Source organism: Saimiri boliviensis, chromosome 8 (assembly GCF_048565385.1).
Source record: "Saimiri boliviensis isolate mSaiBol1 chromosome 8, mSaiBol1.pri, whole genome shotgun sequence".
Classification (NCBI taxonomy): Eukaryota; Metazoa; Chordata; class Mammalia; order Primates; family Cebidae; genus Saimiri; species Saimiri boliviensis.
This window is the reverse complement of record NC_133456.1, coordinates 106,601,629-106,629,623: the sequence shown is the minus strand read 5'-3', so window position 1 is coordinate 106,629,623 and position 27,995 is coordinate 106,601,629. Positions and strand designations below refer to the sequence as shown.

The 27,995-nt window shown below is 41.2% G+C and overlaps 1 protein-coding gene across 1 annotated transcript; it reads left to right on the top strand.

The window, feature by feature from the left end:
• The first annotated feature begins 27 nt into the window (after positions 1–27).
• Positions 28–25,111, top strand: OLAH (oleoyl-ACP hydrolase). Its single transcript, XM_074405325.1, has 8 exons — positions 28–78; positions 583–644; positions 2,882–3,012; positions 11,545–11,683; positions 14,557–14,656; positions 15,728–15,897; positions 23,511–23,599; positions 24,749–25,111. The coding sequence occupies exons 1-8, from the start codon at positions 28–30 to the stop codon at positions 24,889–24,891; spliced, it is 885 nt and encodes a 294-aa protein (XP_074261426.1). The 3' UTR covers positions 24,892–25,111.
• The last annotated feature ends 2,884 nt before the right edge of the window (positions 25,112–27,995 follow it).

The following is a 27,995-nucleotide window of genomic DNA, read 5'->3' as shown; positions in this document are numbered from 1 at the left end:
CCATTGCTGTTAGCGCTGGCGCAAACCATGGTAGCTTCCCCTTTTCAGTTACCTGTGGTCAACTGCAGTCTGAAAAAGGTGAGTACAGCACAAAAAGATGTTTTCCGAGAGACAGACCACATCCATATAACCATCATTTTTTTTTTTTTTTTTTTTTTTTTTTGAGACAGAATCTCACTCTGTGGCCCAGGCCAGAATGCAGTGGCACAATCCTGGCTCACTGCAACCTTCACTTCCTGGGTTCAGGCGATTCTCCTGCCTCAGCCTCCCAAGTAGCTGGGATTACAGGAGCAGACCATCACACCTGCCTAATTTTTGTATTTTTAGTAGAGACAGGGTTTTGCCATGTTGAGGTCACTCCTGACCTCAAGTGATCTACTCGCCTCAGCTTCCAAAGTGCTGGGATTACAGGCATGAGCCACTGTATCCAGTCCTAGACTTTTTAAAAAAATGAAGTTCAGAAAAGTCATCCATTTGCTCTGTAGTTTTTATCAAGCTCTACTGAGGGCTTTTGCACTCCTCAAATAAGTGATTCTAGCATTTTTCAAGAAGATAATAGATACACATGAAATGCTCATTTAGGACTGCTCTGTTATCAATGAATTTGTTGAAGACAGAGTTGGTTTGTGGGAACACAACATCAAGTACAATGTTCTTTTTCAAAGAGAAATATTACATATTAGTCTTTTTTAGCTGGGCACAGTGGCTCACACCTATAATCCCAGCACTTTGGGAGGCCAAAGCGGACAGATCACTTGAGGTCAGGAGTTCAAGACCAGCCTGGACAACATGGTGAAACCCCATCTCTACTAAAAAATAAAAAATTAGCTGGATGTGGCAGTGCATGACTATAATCCCAGCTACTCAGGAGGCTGAAGCAGAAGAATCACTTGAACCCAGGAGGTTGCAGTGAGCTGAGATTGTGCCACTGCACTCCAGCATGGGTGATGGAGTGAGACTCTGTCTCAAAAAAATAAAAATTAGTCTTTTTTGCCTTTTTCTTTAAACTAGTAATTATTAACATAAGTGCCCAGGTAAAACTCAGGGAGTTTATGTTCAGAAATTATCTCCCTTCCCAAAAAGTTTTCATCTGTGCCTAGGTTCATATAAAATCTCTCATTTTATGAGTGTTCTCAATCATTTTGTTATGAAGAACAAAATCCTCTTTACAGAACATGAGTTAACCTCAACTGATGTCAGCTGGTGTCAGTTTTAGATGCTTATAGAGATCAACCGAAAAAATGAGAGGCGGGGTATAGCATATTTCATCATTATATTAGGGATTAGAACCTCCCATTTGGGAATATTATATATCTTTGTAAGGAACTTAATGATCAATTAGGAAACTTTATAGAAAGCATTTAAATGGTGGCAAGGAAAAATGTATACAGATAGGCTGACTTTTTAAAAAAGAACTTTTCCTAAGATCACCTGATTGGATACTTGAATCTTGGGATAAAATTCTGGTGACATTATAAGTAGATTTGTTTGTTTTGAGACAGAGTTTCACTCTGTCGCCCAGGGTGGAAGGCTGTGGCGTGATCTTGGCTCACTGCAACCTTCGCCTCCTGGGTTCAAGTAATCCTCCTGCCTCAGCCTCCTAAGTAGCTTGGATTACAGGTATCCACCACCAAACCCAGGTGATTTTTGTATTATTAGTAGAGACAGAGTTTTGTCATGTTGGCCAGGCTGGTCCCAGACTGCTGACCTCAAGTGATCTACCTGCCTTGGCCTCCCAGAGGGCTGGACTTACAGACATGAGCCACTGAACCCGGCCTATAATAAATTTAAAAAGCACTGTTTATCAAACATTCAGAAGGAAGTCAAAATTATCTGCTCTGTAAAACATAGATAACTTGAAAAACAGCTCTGCTGATCATGATGATACCGAGATTGAAGCTGCCTACGAACTGTTTGGATAAAACTATTCTCCAAATTGTGAAAAAGACAATTTCTAAATTCACATTTATGACATGTTAAGTGTGCATATAAAATGCACTTACTGAACGTTATGTATAGGTATTTGACAATTTCACCTACATCCCTACAAATTTATTCCTTTAATTTAAAAATGAGAGGCAAGATATCACTCTGTCACTGAGGCTGGAATCAGTGGTGCAGTCATAGCTTTCTGCAACCTCAAACTCCTAGGCTCCAGAGATCTTCCTGCCTCTGCCCCCCAGGTAGCTGGGACCACAGGTGTGTGCCACCCTGCCAAACTCATTTTTACATTTTTTGTAGAGATGAGGTCTCACTATGTTGTCCAGATTGGGTTCAAACTCCTGATTGCAAGTGATCCTCCTGCCTTGGCCTCCCAAAGTGCTAGGATTACAGGCATGAGCTACTATGCCTAGCCCTAAAAGTCAGATTGTTAACACAATATTCAGATTGTTAACACAGACCATGAAAACCTTTTTTGCCCTTTCTTATGGGAAAAAAATTGCAATCACTTTATATTTGAAGATATGTTTCTCTCTCTCTCTCTCTTTTTTTTTTTAAAAGACGGAGTCTCCCTCTGTCACCCAGGCTGGAGTGCAGTGGCACAATCTCAGCTCACTGCAATCTATGCTTTGCTTCCTGGGTTCAAGCAATTCTTCTGCCTCAGCCTTTTGAGTAGCTGGGATTACAGGCACCCACCACCAGGCCTGGCTAATTTTTGTATTTTTAGTAGAGACAGGGTTTCACCATGTTGGCCAGACTAGTCTTGAGCTCCAGACCTCGTGATCTGCCCTCCTCAGCCTCCCAAAGTCCTGGGATTACAGGCGTGAGCCACCACGCCTAGCCATGTTTCTTACAATAAAGATTTCCATTAAAACACAGGGAATTCAGTATGGGGAACTTAGCTGATATAATGTTAAATATATTTGAATTTTCTCCCTAGGAATGAGAAAGTTCTCAACTGCTTATACAAAAAGCCCGAGGCCATTTTTAAGCTGATTTGCTTTCCTTGGGCGGGAGGTGGCTCCACTCATTTTGCCAAATGGGGACAAGACACTCAAGATTTTCTGGAAGGTATGTTCATTTTCAACACCATTTAAGCAATTTATAAGAGCAGATGATAATGTATTCTAAATATATTAGAATTTGAAGTTCGATCAAGACTTTACTTCTTGGTAGGTAATTAATAATAAATTTTCAAGATTATGCTTCAATAGGGTGACTTTTATATTTCTAAAGTAAGTTGCCTTTACTTTATTATTATCGTTAGCACTAGAAGGACCTTTTAGGAGAAGACATTCTAATACTGCATTTGTCTTTGGTACAGTTATTGATATGGTGGAACTGAATCTACCATCTTACAATTGTTTCCTATTTGTCCAGTGATATGTTCTATTTCCCCTTTTTCTGCTTTTCTTTTGAATTAACCGAGAGTCTAAAAGACGGTTATAAATCCAGGCACAGTGGCTCATGCCTGTAATACCGGCACTTTGAGAGGCCGAGGCAGGAGGATTGCTTGAGGCAAAGAATCTAAGACCACTCTGGGCAACATAGTGAGCCCGTCTCTATAATAATAATTATTTATTTATTCATTTATTTGTTTATTTTGAGTTGGAGTCTCACTCTGTCACCCAGGCTGGAGTGTAGTGGTGCCATCTTGGCTCACTGCAACCTCTACCTCCTGGGTTCAAGTGATTTTTGTGTTTCAGCCTCCCAAGTAGCTGGGATTACAGGCACTTGCCACCAAGCCTGGCTAACTTTTATTTATTTTTATTTTTATTTTTGAGTTGGAATTTTGCTGTGTTGCCCAGGCTGGAGTGCAATAGTGCTTTCTCGGCTCACTGCAACCTCTGCCTCCCAGGTTCAAGCAATCCTCCTGCCTCGGCCTTCTGAGTAGCTGAGAATGCAGGTGCACAGCCACCAGGTCTGGCTAATTTTTGTATGTTTAGTAGAGACGGGATTTCACCATGTTGGTCAGGCTGGTTTCAAACTCCTGAACTTGTGATGCGCCACCTTGACCTCCCAAAGTGCTGGGATTACAGGTGTGAGTCACTATGTTCAGCTAATTTTTATATTTTTTAGTAGAGATGGGAAAGTGTTTTCATTGGCTGGCTGAAAAACTTTGATTTATAATTTCTAAATTTTGTATGATAAATTTATCTTTGTTTACAATAAAGTGTGTTAGATTTTCTTGACCAGCAAGAATAGGTCATTCCCCTGAGATTAAGGGCGGTTGCTTAATTTCTGAGTTCAAGAGTGTCCTCTTCTGTTGCTCTAGTGAACTGCAGTTTTAAAAACCACCTTGTTTGTGTGGGTGGGGTTTCTGTAATTCTGGTTCTTTGATATTTTCATGTCTCTGTAGGACTCTCATCTCCAGGACCTTCCTTCTTTATTTTTAATCATCAAGATTCCCAACACTATACCTCTCTATTCCTCAAGCTTTCCAAGTCTCTTCCTTTCCACATGCTGGTAGCCAATACTCTGGTATCAAGTCTTAAACGAAATAATCCATTCATTGGAAGAAGAGAGCCCTGTAATTCCTAAAAGTCTCTTTAGAAATTATTGGAAATACTTTTATACGAAGTTTTTAATCAATGCCTGATGGTTCAATTTAGACAATTAAAAGCCACTCCTTTAAACAAATTTTCAAATAGTTGATTTATAAAAATGTGTACCATAAACTTAACTGTGTCCATTGCTCCACTTATAGAATAAAACAGTATGGATATAATGGAAGTCTCCCTCGCCATTTGTGGCCTCCTCAAACACTGACTTAAGCAAGATATAGTATAATCTCTCATATTTCTAACCTTCTATTTTGAGACAAAGTCACACTCTGTCCCTCAGGCTGGAGTTCAGCAGCGCCATCTCAGCTCACTGCAATCTCCACCTCCCGGGTTCAAGTGATTCTCCTGCCTTAGCTTCCCAAGTATCTGGGATTACAGGCCTGCGCCACCATGCCCAGCTAACTTTTGTATTTTTAGTACAGACAGGGTTTCACCATGTTGGCTAGGATGGTCTCAAACTCCTGACCTCAGGTAATCTACCTGCCTTGGCTTCCCAAAGTGCTGGGATTATAGGCATGAGCCACCACACCTGGCCTATATAAATGTTTTATACTGTAAACATTACACTGAAACTTGCTTTTCCCTCAGTTTATTTTTTGGGATGTATCATGTGGGTATGTATATCTCTATTCCACCAGTTTTAAACTGTTTTTTTTTTTTTTTTTTTTTTTTTTTTTTTTTTTTTTTTTTTTTGTATTCTACTGTGTGAATATAACACAATTTATCTATTCTGTTCTCAGACATTCTGGTCATTTTCATTTTTGTGCTACTAGTGTAAACAGTGCTTCTATGAGCATCTTATTCATGTTTCCTTACATGCATGTACAAGACAGTCTACATCTAGGAGAGGAATTTCTGGGTGATAGAGAATGAACATCTTCAATGACATAAAATATTGTCAAATTGTTCTCCAAAGGAATTATAATAATTTATACTACTGGCCAGGCACAGTGGCTCACATCTGTAATCCCAGCACTTTGGGAGGCTGAGGTGGGTGGATCACAAGTTCAGGAGATCGAGACCATCATGGTTAACACGGTGAAACCCTGCCTCTGCTAAAAATAAAAAAAAAGAAAAAAAAGAAAAAATTAGCTGGGCATGGTGGTGGGCGCCTCCCAGCTACTTGGGAGGCTGAAGCAGAGAATCGCTTAAACCCGGGAGGCGGATATTGCAGTGAGCTGAGATCATGCCACTGCACTCCAGCCTGAGTGACAGAGCAAGACTCTGCCTCAAAAAATAATAATTATTATTTATACTATCAAAGCAACATAGGAAAATTCTCATTGCTCTATATTGTTGACATTATTGTTGTAATCTTTTGCTACTCTGTGCTGAAATTATTCTAACTACATTAATCAATCCTTATTACAAGTAAGATTGGGCATCTTTTCACATCTGTATTAACTTTGAATATTTTCTTTCCTGTGAGCTTCTTGTTAGTATCTTCTTGTTAGTATCTTATGTTCACTTCATTTGATTGCTTTTCTTCTCATTGACATGTAGAAATTCTTTCTTTCCTTCCTTCTTTCCTTCCTTTCTCTCTCCCTTTCTTCCTTCTTTCCTTCATTCCTCTCTCTCTCTCTCTCTCTCTCTCTCTCTCTCTGTGTGTGTGTGTCTCTTTCTCTGTCTGTCTCTCTCTCTCTCTGTCTCTCTCTCTCTCTCTGACAGGATCATGCTCTGTTGCCCAGGCTGGAGTACAATGGCATGATCTTGACTAACTGCAGCCTTAACTTCCCAGCCTCAAGCGATCCTCCCACCTCAGCCTCCTGAGTTGCTGGGACTGCAGGCATACAGTACCATGCTCGGCTAATTTTTTAATTTTAATTTTTGTAGAGACAGTATCTCACTATGTTGCCAAGGCTGGTCTCAAACTCCTGGGCTCAAGTGATTCTCCTGCCTCCGTCTACCCATGTGGTGGGATTATAGGTGTGAGCCACTATGCCTGGACAAAATTCTTTGTCTGTTCTGGATTCTAATTTTTTTGGTACGTTTTATGTGTTAAAAAATGTCTTCTATATAACTCGATCAAGACAAGACACAAAAAGACAAAAAGACAATGTCTTCTAGTTTGTGCCACCTTTCTTTTTAAGGTGGTGTCTTCTGACACACAGAAGCTTTAAATTTTAATATACTCAAGCTTATTACTCTTCTTTTAAACTTTCTGCTGTTTCAGGTTTGCTTTAAAAGCAAGCCTAACCTAACCCTACACCTTAACCCCCAAGTCACAGTTATTTGCCCATTTTTCTTCTATCAGTTCTAAAGTATTTTTCTCACATTTGAGCCAGAATTATCTTTTGTATCTAGTGTGAGCTAGATATCCAAGTTTACTTATGCCACGTGAATAGCCAGTTGGCTTGGCAATGCTTACTGAGAGGTCTTCACATTCCCCAACTGGTTTTAAGTGACAGTTGAGTTATAAATTGAGTTTTCACATGTATGTGGTCTATTTCTGGGCTCTCTATTCTTTTTCTTTCTCTTTTTTTTTTTTTTTTTTTTGGAGACAAAATCTCACTCTGCCGCCCAGGCTGGAGTGCCATGATGTGATCTTGGCTTACTGCAACGTCTGCCTCCTGGGCACAAGCGATTCTCATGCCTCAGCCTTCCAAGTAGGTGAGATAACAGTCAGGAGCCACCATGCCTGGTTCATTTTTGTATTCTTAGTAGAAACGGGGTTTCACCATGTTGGTCAGGCTGGACTCAATCTCCTGACCTCAGGTGATCCACCTGCCTCAGCCTCCCAAAGTGCTGGGATGATGGGCATGAACCACCGTGCTGGGCCCGGGCTCTCTGTTCTGTTCCATCGACGTGCATGCCTCATTTGATACCAGAACCACACTGTCTTCATTCCAGGAGCGTGGCGGTCTCAGGGTAACTGGATGTTTCCTTGATGCCTTCATGGGAAAATGAGTATCTGTGAGTCTATTTGTGGGTCTACTTCTGGGTTCTCTATTCCACTGATCTATACGTCTGGTTTTACTCCAAAAGTGTGCTATCTTGATGACTGTGGCCTTATAATAAGCCTTGGATATCAAGTAGCTTAAGTTCTCCCACTTTGTTCTTCTTTTTGAATGTTGTTTTGGATATGTTAAGTCCTTTGCATTTTGCATATGATTTTTAGAATCAGCTTATCAATTGGCTGAGATTTTGTTTGGGACTGCAGTGAAGTTAGAGATCCATTTCCAGAAAATTGGCATCATAACAATATTGAGTCCACTGATCCATGAGTGAGGTATATTTCTCCAGTTTAAAAAGTATTGTTTTGCTTTAGCAGTATTTTGTCAGTTTTTTGTTTCTGGCCTGCTGGGACTATAGGAACGTGCCGCCATGCTTGGTTAATTTTTAAAAAAAATTTGTCCTACAGATGGGGTCTCCCTGTGTTGCCCAGGCTGCTCTTGGACCCCTGAAGCAAAGCAATCCTCCCACCTTGGCCTCTCAAAGTGTTGGAATTATAGGCATGAGCCACCGCCCTTGACCTTCCAACATACATCTTTCAGTGATCACAGTCTACTTTCAAACTGGATAACACCCATTCATTTTTAATAAAAGAACCTTGGCCGGGCGCGGTGGCTCAAGCCTGTAATCCCAGCACTTTGGGAGGCCGAGGCGGGTGGATCACGAGGTCGAGAGATCGAGACCATCCTGGTCAACATGGTGAAACCCCGTCTCTACTAAAAGTGCAAAAAATTAGCTGGGCATGGTGGCACGTGCCTGTAATCCCAGCTACTCAGGAGGCTGAGGCAGGAGAATTTCCTGAGCCCAGGAGGTGGAGGTTGCGGTGAGCCGAGATCGCGCCATTGCACTCCAGCCTGGGTAACAAGGGCGAAACTCCATCTCAAAAAAAAAAAATAAATAAATAAAAAAATAAAAGAACCTTTTAAGAGTGCTATTCCATTCCTCTCTCTTGACCTTTGTGCTACTCTTGGATTACATTTTCCTACTTAGCAATTTTGTGTAGAGCAGTCAGTTGTCTTTTACAGTGATTTTAAAGTGATAAAAAAATGTTTAGTAAGACCTTCTGAGTTTGTGGAGGAAAACCAAAAGGATCAAAATAATCTTTTACATGATTACCTTTGTTAAACTGATCCAGATTTTTTTATTTTATTTTTCTTTATTTTTCTTTTTATATATTTTTAAAGTGATTCAGATTTTCATCTGGCATTATTTTTATTCTGCCTGAAGAAGTTCCTTCAATATTTATTTTCGTGCGAGTCTGCTGGCATTGAATTCTCACGGGTTTTGTGTGTCTAAAACATCCTGAACTTCCTGAAAGATACTATCACAGGCTACGGAATGCCAGGTTGACAGTTGCTTCCTCCTTTCCTACCCCCTAGTATTCTCTGACTTGCCTATTTTCCCTCCTCCCTTCCTCCTTCCCTCCCTTCCTTCTTCCCTCCTTCTGCCCTTCCTTCCTTCTTTCTTTCCTTCCTTCCTTCCTTCTGTCCATTCATCCATCCATCCGTCCATCCATCTCACTCTGTCTCCCAGCTAAAGTGCAGTGGCACAAACACAGCTCACTGTAGCTCCAACCTCCCAGGCTCAAGCCATCCTCCTGCCTCAGCCTCCTAAGTAGCTGAGACTACAGATTGCCTCAGCCTCCTAAGTAGCTGGGACTACAGATGTGCACCACCACAGCCAGCTAATATTTTTAAAAAATTTTTATAGAGATGAAGTCTCACTTCATTGCCCAGACTGTCTCAAACTCCTGGGCTCAAGCAGTCCTCCAGTCACAGCCTCCCAAAGTGCTGGGATTACAGGCATGAGCCACTGCACCTGGCAGGCTTGCACAATTTCTAAAGAGAAATATGAGGTCATGGCCTGTGTATGGTGGCTCACGCCTGTAATCTTAGCACTTTGGGAGGCCGAAGCGAGCAGATCACTTGCGGTCAGGAGTTTGAGACCAGCCTGATCAACATGGTGAAAATACAAAAATTAGCTGGGTGTGGTGGTGTGTGCCTGTAATCCAGATACTTGGGAAGCTGAGGCAGGAGAATCACTTGAACCTGGAAGGCAGAGGTTGCAGTTAGCCAAGATTGCACCATTACACTCCAGCCTGGGTAACAGAGCAAGACTCTGTCTCAAAAAAGAAAAGAAAGAAATGTGTTGTCATTACCTTAGTATCTATGTCTCTCTTCTGTGGCTGCTTTTTAAGATAATCTTTTTATCAAACGTTTTTAGCAATTTGATGGACAAGCCTTGGTTTTGTTTTCATTGTTTATTCTGCTTGAGTTTCCTTGAGCTTCTTGGAACGACAACTTTGTAATTTTCAAATTTGAAAATATCCAGCCACTATTTTTTCAAATGTTTTTCTGTTTTCCTCTTCTCTCCTCTCCTTCTGGGACTCCAACTACACCTTTGTTAGATTGATTTATAGGGTGCCATGGTATATTAATCATCTGTACATTTATTTTGTCATGTTTCTTCCATGGTTAATTTTCTTTTCTTTTCTTTTCTTTTTTTTTTTGAAGACAGAGTCTCATTCTGTCATCCAGGCTGCAGTGCAATGGCCTCATCTTGGTTCACTGCAACCTCTGCCTCCTGGGTTCAAGCGATTATCCTGCCACAACCTCCTGAGTAGCTGGGACCACAGGCATGTGCCATCACACCCAGCTAATTTTTGTATTTTTAGTAGAGACGGGGTTTCACCATGTTGACCAGGTTGGTCTCCAACTATTGACCTCCAGTGATCTGCCTGCCTCAGCCTGCCAAAGTGCTGGGATTACAGGTGTGAGCCACCATGCCTGGCCAATATGCTTAATTTTGCATATTTTCTTTTTCTATGTTTAAGTTCACTGATCTTTACTTCTGGGTGTCTTCTTCCTTCCGTCTGTCAATCTCACTCTGTCTCCCTGGGAGGATGAGGTATCTGCTGTTAATCCTGTCTGGTGTCTTTTTAAAATTTTTCAGATCTTATATTTTACATCTCTACAAGTTCCATTTGGGTCTTTTAAAAATCTTTATTATCTGTTCTTATCATGTTCATGTTTTTGTTTACATTATTGATCACATTTGTATTTTATAGCTGTTTAAGGTCCTTGTCTACTGACTCCACTGTTTGTTATTTCTTGTCTGTTTCTCATGTTTGATGCTTTCCCTGGACCTGTTACGGGTCATGTCTTCCAGCTTTTTGGCATGTCTGGTGAGTTTTGATTAGATGTTAGACATTGTACGTTTTACATTGTTGGGTCCTGGATTTTCTTGTATTCCTTTAAAGTATGTTAGACTTTGCTCTAGCAAGTAAGCCAGTAAGTTATTTGGGATCAACTTGATGTTTGCTCTGGAGATGCTTATGTTGTGTATTTCTTCATTAAGAGATGACGTGTCATTGTTTCTGTTAGGCATCATGAAGCGCTACTTGCCCAGGATCGCTTTGAGTTATTTTTCCAGCTTATTTTCTATAAATACGAAGTGTATGTTACCTGCACTCCAGTTTATCAAAGTAACATAAATACACTTCAAATTTGCATAAATACAAGGCTTTGATTTAAAAAAAAAAAAATCTAAGGGTAGACTTTTTCCCCCATCCAGAGCCAAGACAAAATCAGAAAGTTCTGCTTTTCTCCTTTGCCATTTGGAAAATATATATTTGTAGTCTAACTTTTCAGAGAGGATCTAGAAACTAGGGTTTCTTGGCTTTATATAAAAGACTCAGTTCTAACTCTCAAATTTAATGCATTCTAGTGCCTTATCTCCTGACACTCTAGGTCACCCTTGAAACCTGATGTTTTATTTTCCTGATATAGGTAATGGTTGTTGGGGTAAGCATTTCATCAGCACATGATAATCAAAGGAATTTTCAGTTCCGTTTTTTTTTTCCCCCCTTCTAGGTGTTTTATCTTATTGTGAGCAGATATTTAGTCTGCTGTATTTTGTGCTCTTTCTTTTATTATCAGCAAATTCTAAAACTTTTATTTCACTGGACTTAACTGTTATCATTTATTTCTTTGAATTTTTTTCCACCAGGTAAATATAAGCCCTTTTATAACATCACAATATCTCATTCACTGTCTGTATGTGTTCACCTGTGCTTCTCCATCTCCAGTGCATGCCATAAGGCTTCCTGGAAGAGAAAGCCGAATTGGAGAACCCATGGCAACTGACATCTACCAGATAATCGATGAAATTACTTGTGCCATGCTGCCAGTCATCCAGGATAAACCGTTTGCATTTTTTGGCCACAGGTATTTGAAATCTGTTTTAAAATTCTTCAGGGGAGTTTCTTCTATCCCAAGTCTGTGGTTAATGTTGCTCACAGTGTCTTGTAATGGTTAGACAGCGTGTTGGGTCATTGTGACCAATCACAACTTTTACAGTTCACCAGTTTGTATGGTAAGTATACCTATTTTTTTTCCTTTTAGGCAAAAAAAAAAAAAAAAAAAAAAAGTGAAGACTTGTAAAACTAAGACTTTAACAGCAGCTTACATTCATTTTTGAATTAAAAAATGCTGCAAAGAATATTTGTTTCTTTTTTTTTTTTTTTTTTTTTGAGACGGAGTTTTGCTCTTGTTACCCAGGCTGGAGTGCAATGGCGCGATCTCGGCTCACCGCAACCTCCGCCTCCTGGGTTCAGGCAATTCTCCTGCCTCAGCCTCCTGAGTAGCTGGGATGACGGGCACGCACCACCATGCCCAGCTAATTTTTTGTATTTTTAGTAGAGACGGGGTTTCACCATGTTGACCAGGATGGTCTCGATCTCTCGACCTCGTGATCCACCCGCCTCGGCCTCCCAAAGTGCTGGGATTACAGGCTTGAGCCACCGCGCCCGGCCAGAATATTTGTTTCTTAAGCTAGGTCGTATGATTCTGAGGTCAGGTCAGAGACCCTCGGGTGCTGGCTATCTCTTACCAGTTGTAGGACCTTAGGAACATTTCTTAGGCTTCTGAGTTAGTTTCTTTCTCTATAAGGGCTACAATAACAATAGTTCCCACTTGTGAGGCTTGTTAATAGTGATCTTAAATAAACTAGTGCATAGTAAGGACTCAATAAATGTTGGCTACTATATAAGATTTATAAATATGGTCAAGCAGAAATTACAAAATCAAAAGTACTCCTCATGCTACCACCCAGATAATAATGCTTTACAATTGTGATGTGGTTTCTTAGTATTTTTACATAGTGGGGTTTGGTTTTATATATTTCCTTGACCTTTTTCATTTAAAAGCAATGTATAGTTACAGGATGTGAAAGATATTTATTGGTATAATATTTCTATTATAGCAATTAAATTAATATTAAATTAAATGTATTTGTCATATTATTGCTATAAATATCTTTCACATCCTGTAAGTACACATCACTTCACGATTTGTTTAACCTCCTTCTGTGGATATGAGTTATTTCTATCTTTTTCTATTACAAACAACAGTCCAGTGAACTTTTTTTTTTTTTTTTTTTTTGAGACACAGGCTCACTCTGTCACCCAGGCTGGAGTGCAGTGGCATGATCTTGGCTCATTGCAACCTACACCTCACGAGTTCAAGCAATCTTTCCACCTCAGCCTCTCAAATAGCTGGGATTACAGGTGCCCGCCACCATACCTGGCTAATTTTTGTATTTTTAATGGAAATCGGGTTTCACCATGTTGACCAGGCTGGTTTTGAACTGCTGACCTCAAGGGATCCACCTGCCTTGGCCTGCTAAAATGCTGGGATTACAGGCGTGAGCCATTGCACCCAGCCCAATGAACATTCTTATAGAAAATTAAGTGTAAATCTCCTATCACTTTTTTTAGGATAAATTCTCAAAATGTATGTTAAATAATGTGCACATTGTTGAAGGTCTTTTCCAGACAGGGTCTTGCTTTGTCGCCCAGGCTGGAGAGCAGTGGTGTGATGATAGCTCACGCACCACTGCAACCCCTCGAGGGATTCTTTTACCTCAGCCTCCCAAGTAGCTGGGAGTACAGGAGCATGCCACCATGCCCCGCTAATTTCTTCTTGTTGATGTTTTGCAGAGATGGTTTTTTGCCATGTTGTCCAGGCTGGTCTCCAACTCCTGGACTCAAGTGATCCACCCACCTCCGCCTCTCAGAGTGCTGGGATTACAGGCATGGGGTGCTGCATCCAGCCCATAAAAGTTCTTGATATTTATTTTCCAATTACTTGTACTTTACACTCCATGTGCAATGAATATGGCGCCGAGTTTCCCTTTCTTTCATAAAATATATACGTATGCAATTTACAAATAAACAACCTCTGGCAGTTTTGTCTACCAGATGTATCTACTTAATATCAATAGCCGTTCACAAACATTTTGGGTTTCAGTACTCCTTTATACTTTTAAGATGCACTGAGAAACTCAAAGAGCTTTTGTTTATACGTGATATATCTGACAATATTTACGTTACTGGAAAGTAAAACTAAGAAATGTTAAAGATATTTATTTATTAACTTATCTAAAAATAATATTAACAAAACTATTATACATTGACATAAATAATACATTTTTTGTTTAAAAAACCGTAATTTCCAAAAAAATTGAGAAGGTGAGAAGAGTGACATCATTTTACGCTTTTGCAAATATGTTTAATGTCTGACATAATAGAAGGCAGGTGGATTCTCTTTTCTGTCTCTGCATCCACCTGTCGCTATATCACACATTATATAGCCTTCTGGAAAACGCCACGGTTTACTCATTACAGTAAAAAAAGGAAAATAACATTTTAGTACTTATCCTGAAAACAGCTTTGATCTCATGGACCATCCATGAGGATCTCACAAATTTCCAGGGGTCCCCAAACCATATTCTGAGAACTGCTGATATATACTATCAAGGACATAGTGATACACATCTTTAAGGAAGAAAAGGAAATTTAAATTAACTCGAAGATAGTGTGGAAATCAGTACTAAATCTTAGAGTGAATTATCTAGGCTGTCTTTGAAACACTTTTTATGCTGACATAAATCATGGAAAACACAGACTTATTCATCAACTCAGACTTTTATTTTGACTATTCCATGACCATGGTTGTGTTTATGATACTGTTCCTATTGACTCAGAGGATCATGAGTTTTGCTTAATAGTTCTTGTCATGTTTTTCTTTCCTCAATTTAGCATGGGAGGCTACATTGCTTTTAAGACTGCACTACACCTAAAAGAAAAGCATAAACTAGAACCATTGCATTTATTTTTGTCAAGTGCCTTTTCTCCACATGTAAGTAATTTAGCTTATTCCTAGGAAGGGTAGTGGAGAGCAGGGAAATGGGGATAAAAATTGTTTCCCTAGCTGATGAATTTTGGTCCAGTATGGTGACGATGGTGGGGATACTATTAGGTTGGTGCAAAAGCAATTGAGGTTTTGCCATTACCTTCTTTTTTTTTTTTTTTTCTTCTTTGAGATGTAGTCTCACTCTGTTCTCCAGTGCAGTGGCACAATCTTGGCTCACTGCAACCTCAGCTTCCTGGGTTCAAGTGATTCTCCTGTCGCAGCCTCCTGAGTAACTGGGACGACAGGCGTGTGCCACCATACCTGGCTAATATTGTATTTTTAGTAGAGACAGGGTTTCACCATGTTGGCCAGGTTGGTCTTGAACTCCTGACCTCAGGGATCCACCTGCCTTGGGCTCTCAAAGTGTTGGGATTACAGGCATAAGCCACCATGCCCAGTCTGCCATTACTTTCAATGACAAAAACCACAATTGCTTTGCACCAGCCTAATACTTGCTGTTGAAAAGTTCCTTAAATCTCAATATCATTATCTCTGTGTTTCCCTGAAATGTGCTTCAACTGTTCCCTGCTGGCACTATTCCTGGCATCTCTGAGCTAATGCTGACTGTAGTGATTTTTCCTTCATTCTGGGCCAGCTGGGAACTTAACCAACTTTGAGCAAAGTAACTGGATCAGAACCAGGAAAGACTCCTTGGAATTTAAAAAGGGGATAGTGATGTCAAATTTTTAGAACCACGATGGCTTTTTAAACCTGGTGCTGCTTGTTCTTCCTGCTCTTCCTCCTGCCTCTTTGGTCTTCCCCACTTCATCTGGAGAAAGATCCTGCCTGTCCCAGGATTCTAAAGCTACAAAGTCATTTTGGTGGCATTATGATGCTGCAGTTATCACTAATGACTCTTCCTGCATTCAAAATGAGATAGTTCTTCCCTGAAGCCTGTAGATAAAGCAGTCCACTTCCCAGCCTTGGTTTAATGACTTTTCCCTTAGATCACCAGTTTTCAGCTTATGAGCAAATGTGTTATATGAAATATCAGGCCTGTATTGTTCATGTTTCAAGTCAAAGTCCCAGATTCAAATTCCCAAAGAGAATGGATTGTCAGAAGAACAAATTTGTCATTACCTTGTGGCTTTTGGAGGCACCCCCATGAATTTTATTGAAGACAAGGAACTTCAGCAACAATATATGCCCACTGTGATGGCAGATGTGAACATGCTTAGTAGATGCATGTAAGTAACAGAGACAAGCTTTCTTTCTTTTTTTTTTGGTATAATTATTTGTAGAGAAAACATAGATTGGCAGTGCTCTGAGGCCGCTTAGATGGGGAGACAAAATTATAAGAGTTTGGTTTAATTTCCTTTGGGGCCACCTGCAGTATGTATACTGGTTTAGAATGGAGCCTAGGCATAGAAATTGTGTCTGTAAAAGATGTCTAGCATGGCCAGGCACAGCGACTCATGCCTGTAATTCCAGCACTTTGGCAGACCAAGGCTGGTGAATCAATTAAGGCCAGGAGTTCAAGACAAGGCTGGCCAACATGGCAAAACCCCATCTGCACCAAAAACACAAAAATTAGCCAGGTGTGGTGGTGCACGCCTGTAATCCCAGCTACTTGGGAGGCTGAGGCAGGAGAATCACTGGAACCGAGGAGGTGGAGACTCCAGTGAGCCAAGATCACACCACTGCCCTCCAGCCTGGGCAACAGAGCGAGACTCCTATCTCAAAAAAAATGTGTAGCATATATATTTCTTTTAAAAATATATGATTAGACATGCATATTTTATTACATAACATAGTAAATACTTGTTGAATAAATTAAGGGTAAAGCATATTCATCTTCTTAGAAGGGTCAGTAGAAACAGATCATTACTTATAAGTGTGGGGAAAAACCAGTGGGAAGAAATTTGCTAGGTTTACTTTTTTGTAAATTTGGTTCCAGAACTCATTAAGTTCTATAACATCTCTCCATTCCCTTGTCTAATGGGATGTCTGTATTGACTCTTGGTTTTTCTGACGGAACTGAAGTCCTGATACTCTGTAAATCCTTCTTTTTTTTTTTTTTTTTTTTTTTTTTTTGAGACGGAATCTTGCTCTGCTGCCTAGGATGGAGTGCAGTGGAGAGATCTCGGCTCACTGCAACTTCCGTCTCCCAGGTTCAAGTGATTCTTGTGTCTTAACCTCCCAGTAGCTGGGATTACAGATATGTACCACCAAGCCCAGATAATTTTTTAAATTTTCAGTAGAGATGGGGTTTCACCATGTTGGCCAGGCTGGTTTCAAACTCCCGACCTCAAGTGATCTGCCCACCTGGGCCTCCCAAAGTGCTGGGATTACAGGCCTGAGCCACCACGTTCCCTAATAATCTAAGCCTACAAAAGGCTCTTCCTAGTCTAACTTTCCCATAGTCATTGTGGCACCATGATATGGCCCTTAGTCACTGCTGCATACTGTCCTTTGTTTTTTTCTGTTTTGCTTGGGGTTTGTCCATTTGGTGTAAGTTCCTTGCAGGCTTGGGCCTATGTTTCTTTTATTTCCTCCACAAGGTCTGGAACTGGGCATTCAGCACCAGACGCAGGGCTTGCTGCTAGAAGCTTACATAAATAGCTACAAAAAGGTTAAGAGACTCGCAGCACCTTGAGAATGGAGACAATCCATTCATCTTTGACACGTTCTTCCATTCACTGTCCACGTCCAATCTATCGCAAGCTACACAATTTACCTTCAATATCCCAGGTCTAGACATATGTAACCATTTCTATCCCAACCATCTTAGCTCAAATGTGATTCTCCTAAGGCTAAAGCTCTCTTGTGTTTCTGGCTTATTGTAGAGCGAGGATCAAAGAAATACCAGTGTGACATTAAAAGAAAAACAAAACCAGAAACCTGATATTTTTTAAAGCTATGGTCATCTCACATGCAGTGACACCCATAGGCTCAAAAGAAAAGGATGGAAAAAAATCTCCCAAGCAAATTAGAACGCAAGGAAGGAGGGGTTGCGATCCTAACTTCAGACAAAACAGATATTAAACCAACAAAGATAAAAGACAAAGAAGTGCATTACATCATGGTAAAGGGTTCAATTAGACAACAAGACCGAACTATTCCAAATATATATGTTCCCAGCACAGGAGCACCCAGATTCATAAAGCAAGTCCTTTGAGACCCTCAAAGAGACTTAGACTCCCACACAATCATATTGGGAGATTTCAACACCCCATAGATCATCAAGGCCAAAAAATTAACAAAGATATTCAGGACCTAATATCAGCACTGAATGAAACTAACCTGACAGATATCTACAGAACTCTCTACCCCAAGACAACACAATATACATTCTTCTCATTGCCACATTACATACGATAAAAATGACCGCATAATCAGATAGAAAACACTCCTCAGAAAATGCAAAAGAACTCAAATCATAACGTCTACTCTCTCAGGTAACAGCACAATTAAAACAGAATGCAAGACCAAGAAAATTGCTCAAAACCATACAATTGCATGGAAATTGAATAACCTGCTCTGGAATGACTTTTGGGTAAATAATGAAATTAAGGTAGAAATCAAGAAGTTCTTTGAAACTAATGAGAACAAAGCATGAGATCATGCCCTTTGCAGGAAGGTGAATGGAGCTGGAGGCCGTTATCCTTAGCAAACTAACACAGGAAAACTAAATGCTGTATGTTCTCACTTAAAAGTGGGAGCTAAATGATGAGAACACATGGACACAAAGATAGGAATAATACACACCGAGGCCTACTTGAAGGTAGAGCGTGGGAGCAGAGAGAGGATCAAAAAAATAACTAATTAGTCATGGTCCCAGCTATTTGGGAGGTTGAGGCATGAGAATCACTTCAACTGTGGAAGCGGAGGTTGCAGTGAGCTGAGATCACACCACTACACTCTAGCCTGGGAGATAGAGCGAGACTCTTTCTCAAAAAGAAAAAAAAAAAAAGGAAAGGGGGAAAAAAAGTTATGGTAATCAAAACATTATTGTAATGTCATGAAAACAGACATATCAGCCAATGCAACGAAATAGCCTAGAAATAACCCCAATGCAATTGTGGGGTTGTTTTTTTTTTTTTTTTTTTTTTTGGAGACAGGGTTTTGCTCTGTCACCCAGGCTGGAGTGCGGTGGGATGATGGGAGCTCACTACAACTGCCTCTTTTTTTTTTTTTTTTTTTTTTTTTTTTTTTTTTTTTTTTTTTTTTTTAAGTAGAGATGGAGTTTCTCTATGTTGCCCAGGGTGATCTCAAACTCCTGAGCTTAAGTGATCCTCCTGCATCAGCCTCCCAAAGTGCTGGGATAACAGGCATGAGCATCTCTGTACTTGGCCAGGAATAAGCTTTTGAGATCTACTGCACAGTATGGTGACTATGCATGTGTATTTCAAAATTGCTAAGACAGTAGATTTTCAACGTGCACATCATTTTAAAAAGTTAAGTATATGAGGTGATGGATATGTTAATTTGCTTGACTTAATCATTCCATAATGTATACTAACATCAAAATATCACAGTATACCTCACCAATATAAACAATTGTTGGTGAATTTAAAACAAAATTGAAAAAGCTAAGAAGTAATCCAAATCGCTATGGACATTCAATGCAATCATGTATGCAAAAGCTGGCCTTTAATAATTAAGCCTTGACGGTCGCGGTGGCTCATGCCTATAATCCCAGCACTTTGGGAGGCTGAGGCGGGTGAATCACGAGGTTAGGAATTCAAGACCAGCTGGGCCAAGATGGTGAAACCCTGTCTCTACTACAATACAAAAATTAGCCCGGCATGGTGGCATGTGCCTGTAATCCCAGCTACTCAGGAGGCTGAGGCAGAGAATTGCTTGAACCTGGGAGGCAGAGGTTGCAGTGAGCTGAGCTCACGCTACTGCACCCCAGCCTGGGTGACAGAGGGGGACTCCATCTCAAAAAAAGAAAAAAAAATAAGCCTTGCACAATGATGAAACATGCCATCTTTAGAGTCCACTTAGCAGATTGAAAGCCTCTGTGTTTTACTCGCTGTGAGATTCTGAGCAAGTTTAACAGTTTGTGTCTCGTCTGTCAAAGAAGGGATAATAATAACAACTCTTCAAGGCGTTGTGTGAGAATTAACTGCTTGGTAGAGGGGAGGGTCTGGCACACAACGAACCACAAGCTATTTTTAAAAAAGAAAACACAACCAAAAAACTCACAACTGGTGAGTTTTTTTCACTCCGAAGAAACCTCCCAAACACCAAAAATAAAGCATTAACATACATCACGCATGGAATATTCCACTCATAGAATGTAGAAAACGGTAACCTTCTCACCCTTTCTCCAGCGGATCAAATTGCAGTAGTTACTCACAACTTTTAACTTCCTCTCTCCAGAGTTCAAAAACTCTCCGAAATCCTGCCGTCCTGCTGCTTCTCCTGTTCGGTCTGATCTCTCTCCTGTCCTCGTTATCTCCCAGGTTTTTCCGATATAAATGAAATCAGGCCCACAGAGTTTTTCCCAGTCCTCTCCTTCTCCATCACTACCACCAAAGCTCAGAGCTGGTAGTCAAAATGGAAATAGTCAGCTGAGAAGTGCCAGAAGCTGTGACTACTTCAACTCATCTAAGCTGTCCTCCTCTCTTGCTTGAGACTTTTGTTTTATTGTTCCTCCTCTGGGATCCTGATGCCACGTATATTAGGCTGTTTCATAATTGATATTGTCCCAAATGTCTTGGAAGTTCCGTTTTATCTCTTGTTTAAAAAAGTTTCCTTTCTGTTTCAGTGTAAATAATTTCTTCTGACCGTCTTCAAGGTCAGACTTTCTTTCCACAGCTGCATCAAGTCTACTGATCAGCCTGTCAAAAGACTTCCTCATTTCTGTTCTTATTTTTAGAAATTCCATTTGACTCTCTCCAATCTTCGCCTTTTAATGAAATTCCTCAGGTGTTCATGAATGTTACCCAACTTTTCCACTAAATCTGTTGACAAATGAATCCTACATATTTTAAAGTCCCTGTCTGAGAGTTCCAACACCTGGACCTTATGTGCATCTGATTCTTTTGACTGCTTTGCCTCTTAACAATGGTTATTTCTTGCTTTCTTGTGTGTCTGATAATTTTTAAAAATCAAAAGCCAGTTATCATGCATAAAACAGTAGCGACTGAAGGTAATGTTTTACACCTGAATTTGAGCATGTCTCTCCTTTTGCCAGGTCGTTAGTGTGGGGAGGTGAATCAGTCTAGTCTGGGCTGCTTGTTGCTGTGATCACCTCAATTGCACCACCAGCTCTCAAGTCCTCTGGTGTAATTACTGTGTCTGGTATGGGATCCAGTTGCAGAATTTTTCTCAGTCGTCCTGATCCACCCTTCGCGTTTAATGTTCCCTGTGACTCATAGAACAGCCTCTCTCCCTCCTGTTGCCCTCCCCAGTGTAGACAGCTGTGGCTTGTTACACAGCTGTGGGTAACACAGGGAGTTCTTGGACATCCTCGATAGTCTGAAGCATGAATTCTAGGTAGCCCCTGAGCCTGGGCTCTATGAATGGGGCTTTCTCAGCATGCCTGCTCCTTCTCTCTCGCAAACACATTCTTGCCTTGTATCTGTGGTTGCCTTTGCAGAAGATTCCTGCCCCTTCCCACAAGCAGCAGAGCTCTGCTTGGTTTTGCTGTAGAATTGCTTCCCATCCCTTCCCCAGAGGTAGAGGGCTTATGCTTTTATCCTCCCCCGAGCAGCCACAGGGCTTCACCTGCACCCTGGGACTGAGAGGGTTTCATGTCCCTTCTCCAGCAACTTAAGGCTCCTGCTTACAGTGAGAGCAGACCTGGTCAGGTTGCAATCTAGTGCCATTCCAGTTGCCACAGCTAGGAGGTGTCTCTCAAGCCTCTTATTTTACTCCTAATCTTTCTCGTCAACCCCTAGTGAAGGCCCACGGAAAGGAGGCTGTGTGGCCAGGCACGGTGGCCCATGCCTGTAATCCCAGCACTTTGAGAGGCCAAGGCGGACAGATCACTTGAGGTCAGCAGTTTGAGATCAGCCTGGCCAACATGGTGAAACACCATCTCTACTAAAAATACAAAATTAGCTGGTTTGGTGGCGGGTGCCTGTAATCCCAGCTACTTGGGAGGCTGGGGTATGAGAATCACTTGAACCCAGGAGAAAGAAGTTGCAATGAGCTAAGATCACTCCACTGCACTCAAACCAGAGAAATAGAGTGAGAATCCGTCTCAAACAAACAAAAAGTCAAAAGAAGCTACAAGTCAGTGTAAACGCCACCTGACACACCATTTGTCTACAACACTAAAATTTTGGCTGATTTGAGTCTTCCTGCATATACTGCAGTAAGTAGCACATGGACTTCTGCCTGGACTTTGCTCCACCTGACCCTGTCTATGGGCCCCACCTTTCTGAAGCGGGAGTCTGCCCTCCTTGGAATTTGATTTCTAGCTTGCCTTGCAAACACAGCTCCCTGCTGGGTTCAGGACAAGTCATGATGCTGTAGTTTCTCTGTTTTTTGCCTGTCTTTTTTTTTTTTTTTCTCGTTAGGATGGGGCATGGGGTGCTGCTGGTTTTCTATAGTGTGGCCAGGAGCAAATCTTTGCCTGGACTATTGGAAGGGCCATTCACTTGGGCCGGTCACATATGCTTGGTCCCGCTCTGATCCATTCCCCGCACTCTATCCAGAGGATAAGAGTTGAGTTTGATCATGGCTTACCTTGTCTTAGGTCTTTTTGGTGACTTCCTCTCACTCTTGGGATAACCAAATTCCTTTATGTGGCCTAGACTTGGGTCTTGCATAACTTTCTTATGCCTTAATTTGTCCCAAGACTCCACTTTGTTCTCTGAACAAATTCTCGTTTTGTTTTGTTTTGATTTTTGAGACAGGATCTTACTCTGTTGCCCAGGCTGGAGTGCAATGGTGCAAGCACAGCTCACTGCAGCCTCGACCTCCTGGGCTCAAGTGATCCTCTCACCTCAGCCTCTCAAGTAGCTGGAACTACAGGTACGTGACACCACACATGGCTAATTTTTTTATTTAGTAGAAATGGGATCTTGCTATGTTGCCCAGGCTGGTCTCAAACTCCTGGCCTTAAGTGGTCCTCCCGCCTTGGCCTCCCAGACTGCTGGGATTATGGTATGAGCTACCACACCTGACCTAGCCATTAATATTTCATCTTTCTCTTCCCTCTCGCCCTGCTGGCTCTCTGCCCTTTGACCAGTTCTTTTCTATTCATCCAGGTTTCAGATCCTCTCCTCTTCCCCAGGAGACCTGCCTTGACCCTGTCCCCACCTCCACCCTCCTGCCAAGTGTTCTCCATCTCCCTGGACTTGACGGCACTTCTATCTCTCTAGCTGTCTGTTTCAGTAATGCCTGTCTCCCAGCGAGTCTCTCAGCTGCAGCAGAGCAAGGAGTGTGCTTGTTTCTCCGTGTGCTCCTAGTGTCTACTGCAGTACCAAGCCTCTGACTCCATATCACATTTGCTGCTGTTCTGAGTTTCTGTGCATAGCAACCCTTTGCTGGGCCAGGGAGAGCTGAGAATTACCAAAGAGGTCTTCATTTCTGGTGAATGACAGTTTAAAGGACTGGTTGCACCAGCCTCGCCTTGAGTTGAACTGGGTGCCCCAGTGCCATTCCGCTGCCACTTGTCACATCCTAGAAGTTAGATACTGGAAATGAGTCTCCACACTGAGTCTCAGGCGGGCTTTGACAGGTTAGAAGTGCCACTGGTGAAAAACGTTTACACCGTTAGAAGTAGCCAAAGGAAAAGAAGTGAGCCCACCCCAGTTTCATTGACATGGTGTTAGGAACGGGAAAAGATTCTGGGATGTTGATTTTGAACAATTACTAACTAGCTCTTTTATGTTTACAGCTCTGAGAGTCCATCTAAGACTATTCTTTCTTGTGACTTAACATGTTTTCTTGGATCTGAAGACATAGACCTAGTAAAGGACACTGAAGGTGAAATTATTTTTAGTCTCGGGTAGTGTATTGAAATATATGTTGAATGGCTTTAAAAAAATTGTAATCTTTAATTTTTTGGGTACATAGTAGGCGTATATACTTCTGTTTGATGGTTTCTGACCAGTGTCCACTAGCAGTTACTGCAATGAGTAAGAAAGTAGTTGAAGTTGTATTTAGTGTAAAAGGAGAGATGTTGGTTTTATGTAAAATGAGAATTGCTGTATACTGATAGGTCTCAAAGAAATTAAAAATGCAGGACACCTAGTGTAAGAGTTAAAGAAAGAAGAAAGAAACATGAAACATGGCTTAACAGTCAAAGACAGATTTTCTTAGATAAAACCTGAGAGGGCCTCATGGCCGATTTCAGTCAGGAGCACTCTCTCTTACAGACTTAGGAGTATATATTGGTTTTAGGGTGAGGGGGCTTAACACAAGCTTGGAATGTTTCTGTGTGAGGGAGAAGTTTCATGGCAGGGTTGGAATGTCTTTGGGAGAAGGGGAGGTTATCTTGGGGCAGACATCATTCCAGCTGGAGTGGGGTTAGCTCAAGGTTAGCATCTTCCTGGCCAGGAGTTTGGAATGTCTCTGGTTGGAGATGCTATTTCTTGTTTATGGTCATGCTGACCTTAGCCATTAGGCTAATGCCCTTTGGATTGAGGTGGTTTTTTATTAAGGAGAATTTTATTTATTTGTTAGTTTGTTTGTTTGAGATGGAGTCTGGCTATGTGGACCAGGCTGGAGTGCAATGGTGAGAACTCAGCTCACTGCAATCTCCACCTCCCAGGTTTAAGCCTCCTGAATGGCTAGGATTACAGGCACATGCCACCATACCCAGCTAATTTTTTGTATAGTAGAGACGGGGTTTCACCATGTTGGCCAGGCTGGTCTTGAACTCCTGACCTTGTGATCCACCTACCTTGCCTCCCAAAGTGCTGGGATTACAGGCATGAGCCACTGCGCCTGGCTAAGGTGAATTTTAGAATGAGGGGCTTGTCTAACAGGGCAATGCTCCTATTCTGTCACCTAGAACATAGAACTTGAAAGTAACTGTACCCCAGGGTGTCAGCTCTTAAAGAAATAATGTCTTGAAGTGAATCTTTAGTTGCAGTTGGTGTTGTTATTGAATATAATCTTGTTTATTTTCAGTCTGGAAAGATGTAACCACTGGAAGTGTAAACATCCACAAGCTTCCAGGAGATCACTTTTATTTTAAGAATCCTGCCAACGAGAAATTCATCAAGAACTACATAATCAAGTGTCTAGAAGTATCATCACTTGCCGATTTTTAGATAGTTTTCCTTTCACTTTTAAAACAATCAAAGTGATATGATATTCTTCTCAGTTATTCAGATTTGCCTCATTCTATTCCGATATTAGAAATTATACGTGTTCTACAGTCAGGGAGATTCATTATATAAATATATGTATGTATCTAGGGACAAAGGTCAAGCCAGTAAACAATAATGGTAGAGTCTTTTATCTTCATATTAAAATCTCACTTGATTCTGCTTTATTGGAAATTTGTCAACAAAATTCATGATTGGTAAATTATCCATTTTTTCCTTCAATTAGTTTAATGGTATAGATGATTAAGGGGAAATGCTTGAAGTAAAATCTCATCTTTTCAAATGTAGAATAGCCCCATTTAATAAGAAAATCTACTGCTTTGTTAAAAGAAGATAGCCCTAAACGAGTATTGTCACTTGTACAGGCAAGTCCCCAGAATGCCTGTACCCCAGCCCTGCCACCCTGCCATGCTCTGCTACCTAGCATCACTGGCTGGGACCTGGGTCCAGTCCTCCCAACAAACAACCAATCTAGAGTCTGGCCGGTGACAAAGGGAGTGGCCAAGCACAAATCCACGCCTAAGATGCTGCCTGGCCCTCACTCAGCAATAACTTGAACTTGACTTAGGGAGAAAGCACAACAGCTGGACACAAACAAGAACCAAGAGAAAAGCAGAAATAGGGGCCAGAGGCAGCAGCTCAACACCTATAATCCCAGCACTTTGGAAGGCTGATCGGGAGGATTATTTGAGGTCAGGAGTTTGAGAGACCCCCGTCTCTACAGAAGATTTTAAAAATTAGCCAGGCATGGTGGTGTGTACCTGTAATCCCAGCTACTTGGAAGGCTGAGGCCGAAGAATCACTTGAGCCCAGGAGGTCGAGGCTGCAGTGAACTAGGATCATGCCACTGCATTCCAGCCTGGGTGACAGAGTGAGATCCTGTCTCAAAATAATAATAATAATAATAATAATAATAATAATAATAATAATAAGGTCTTAGTAAATACTAAGATTAAGGAAAGTGCACATAGGTGGTATTATCACAAAATTTATGACTGTTTTTAAACAAAGTACAAATAACATAAAAATAACTATTTGGGGGAGACACTTTGAGTTAGAATTCATGTAATAAATTTAGGCTACAAATAGCCTCAAGCAAATTATGTTAAATGTGTAGTATGTGTTGTACTTTATCCTTTGATTTGATACTATTTCCAGGGCTCCCTCACTGACAGATTGGTACAAAAGTAACGAGGAGGCTGGGCACGATGGCTCACCCCTATAATCCCAGCACTCTGGGAGGCCAAGATGGATCACCTGAGGTCAGGAGTTAGAGACCAGCCTGGCCAACGTGTCAAAACTCCGTCTCTACTAAAAATAAAAATTAAAAAATGAAAAAATAAAAATTAGCTGGGTGTAGCAACAGGTGCCTGTAATTCCAGCTACTCAGGAGGCTGAGGCAGGAGAATCACTTGAACCCTGGAGGCAAAGGTTAGAGTGAGCCGAGATTGCACCACTGCACTCCAGCGTGGGCAACAGAACAAGACTCCGTTCCAAAAAAAAAGAAAAGAAAAGAAAAAGGAATTTGGATTTGTGATTATTAATTTGCAAAATGTTTAGTCAAGATAGTCTGCAAATTGAAGTTTCATGGTGGAACCGATGTGAGGCTTTGGGGTGAGCTTTTCCCCTGCGTCTCTCCCTGGGGGAGGTAAAGTCCACATGGGAATAACTGTTAGGTGTTTTCAAGCCCTCAACCGTAAGACACCAGGTCTATCATTGCTGATGTCTTCTCTTTGAAGGACTTAGGCTCTGATATCATTGTGGAAGACTTCTATCATTAGGCTAAATTTAGAAAGATGAGAATTATCTCGGTTGCCAAAATTTTCCCTGTGAGAAACCAACCTCGATTTTTAAAATTAAACTTTTTGAGCTAACCGCAGATTCCCTTTTATTCATAAGACATAATACAGAGACACTAGTGTAGCCTTTACCCAGTTTCCTTTAATGGTAACTGTCATGCAAAACTACAGTGTAATATCACAATCAGGATATTGGTGTTGCTACAATGAAGACAGAACATTCCATCACTGCAGGATCATCCCTCCTCTGCCCTTTTAAACCACACCCAGCTCCCTCCTCCAGGGAAACTGCTATTCTGTCCTTTGCGTCTGTAAATTTGCCCTTTCAAGAATGCTGGCTGGACGCGGTGGCTCGTGCCTGTAATTTCAGCACTTTAGGAGTCCAAAGCTGGTGGATCACCTCGGATCAGGGGTTCCAAACCAGCCTGGGCAACATGGCGAAACCCTGTCTCTATGAAAAACACAAAAATTAGCCAGGCATGGTGGCATGCGCCTGTAGTCCCAGCTACTCAGGAGGCTGAGGTGGGAGGATCACTTGAGCCTGGGAGGCGGAGGTTGCAGTGAGCCTAGATCATGCCACTGCACTCCAGCCTGGGTAACAGAGTGACATCCTGTCTCAAAAAAAATGTTTCATAAATGGAATTATATATGTAACATTTGGGGATTGACTTTTTCTGCTCAGCATAACTCCTTAAAAATTCATCTTGTGGATCTACAGAGTTTTGCTGCTGTAGTAATGTGAAGACGATCTATTCCTCTTGGTTGTAGCATTCCAAACCTACATTTTTACGCAGGGAATAGAGGTACGCTGTTTTGGGGGATATTTACCGTATGAGATCTCAAACAATTTTTTGAACTGTTAACAATGGACTATCTTCTTTTGAAGAGCTGTGTACCATCTAGAAAGACTGAGTAGGAGGCCAATATTATATTCCAGACTCTATTTTTACTCTGATAGAACTGAACATATGGGGTACAGTAATGGTACAGTTTATCTCTAGATACATTTTAGTTTGCTTGTTTTTTATTTGTCTTAAATGTAAAAATTTAAAGAAAAACAGACATTTCTATGGTGGCTTTTAAAATTTCTTTAAACTGCTATGGACAGACTTGTACATTTCTTTAAAAAATCATTTTCAGGGCTGGCGCAGTGGCGCATGCTTGTAATCCCAGCACTTTGGGAGGCAGAGGCGGGCGGATCATGAGGTTGGGAGATTGAGACCATCCCGGCCAACATGGTGAAACCCT

Coding starts and splice junctions, on each gene's coding strand:
- OLAH (XM_074405325.1), top strand. CDS start 28: ATGGTAGCTTCCCCTTTTCAGTTACCTGTGGTCAACTGCAGTCTGAAA. Junction 3,013..11,544: donor CACTCAAGATTTTCTGGAAG/GTATGTTCATTT, acceptor CTCCATCTCCAG/TGCATGCCATAAGGCTTCCT. Junction 23,600..24,748: donor CCTAGTAAAGGACACTGAAG/GTGAAATTATTT, acceptor GTTTATTTTCAG/TCTGGAAAGATGTAACCACT.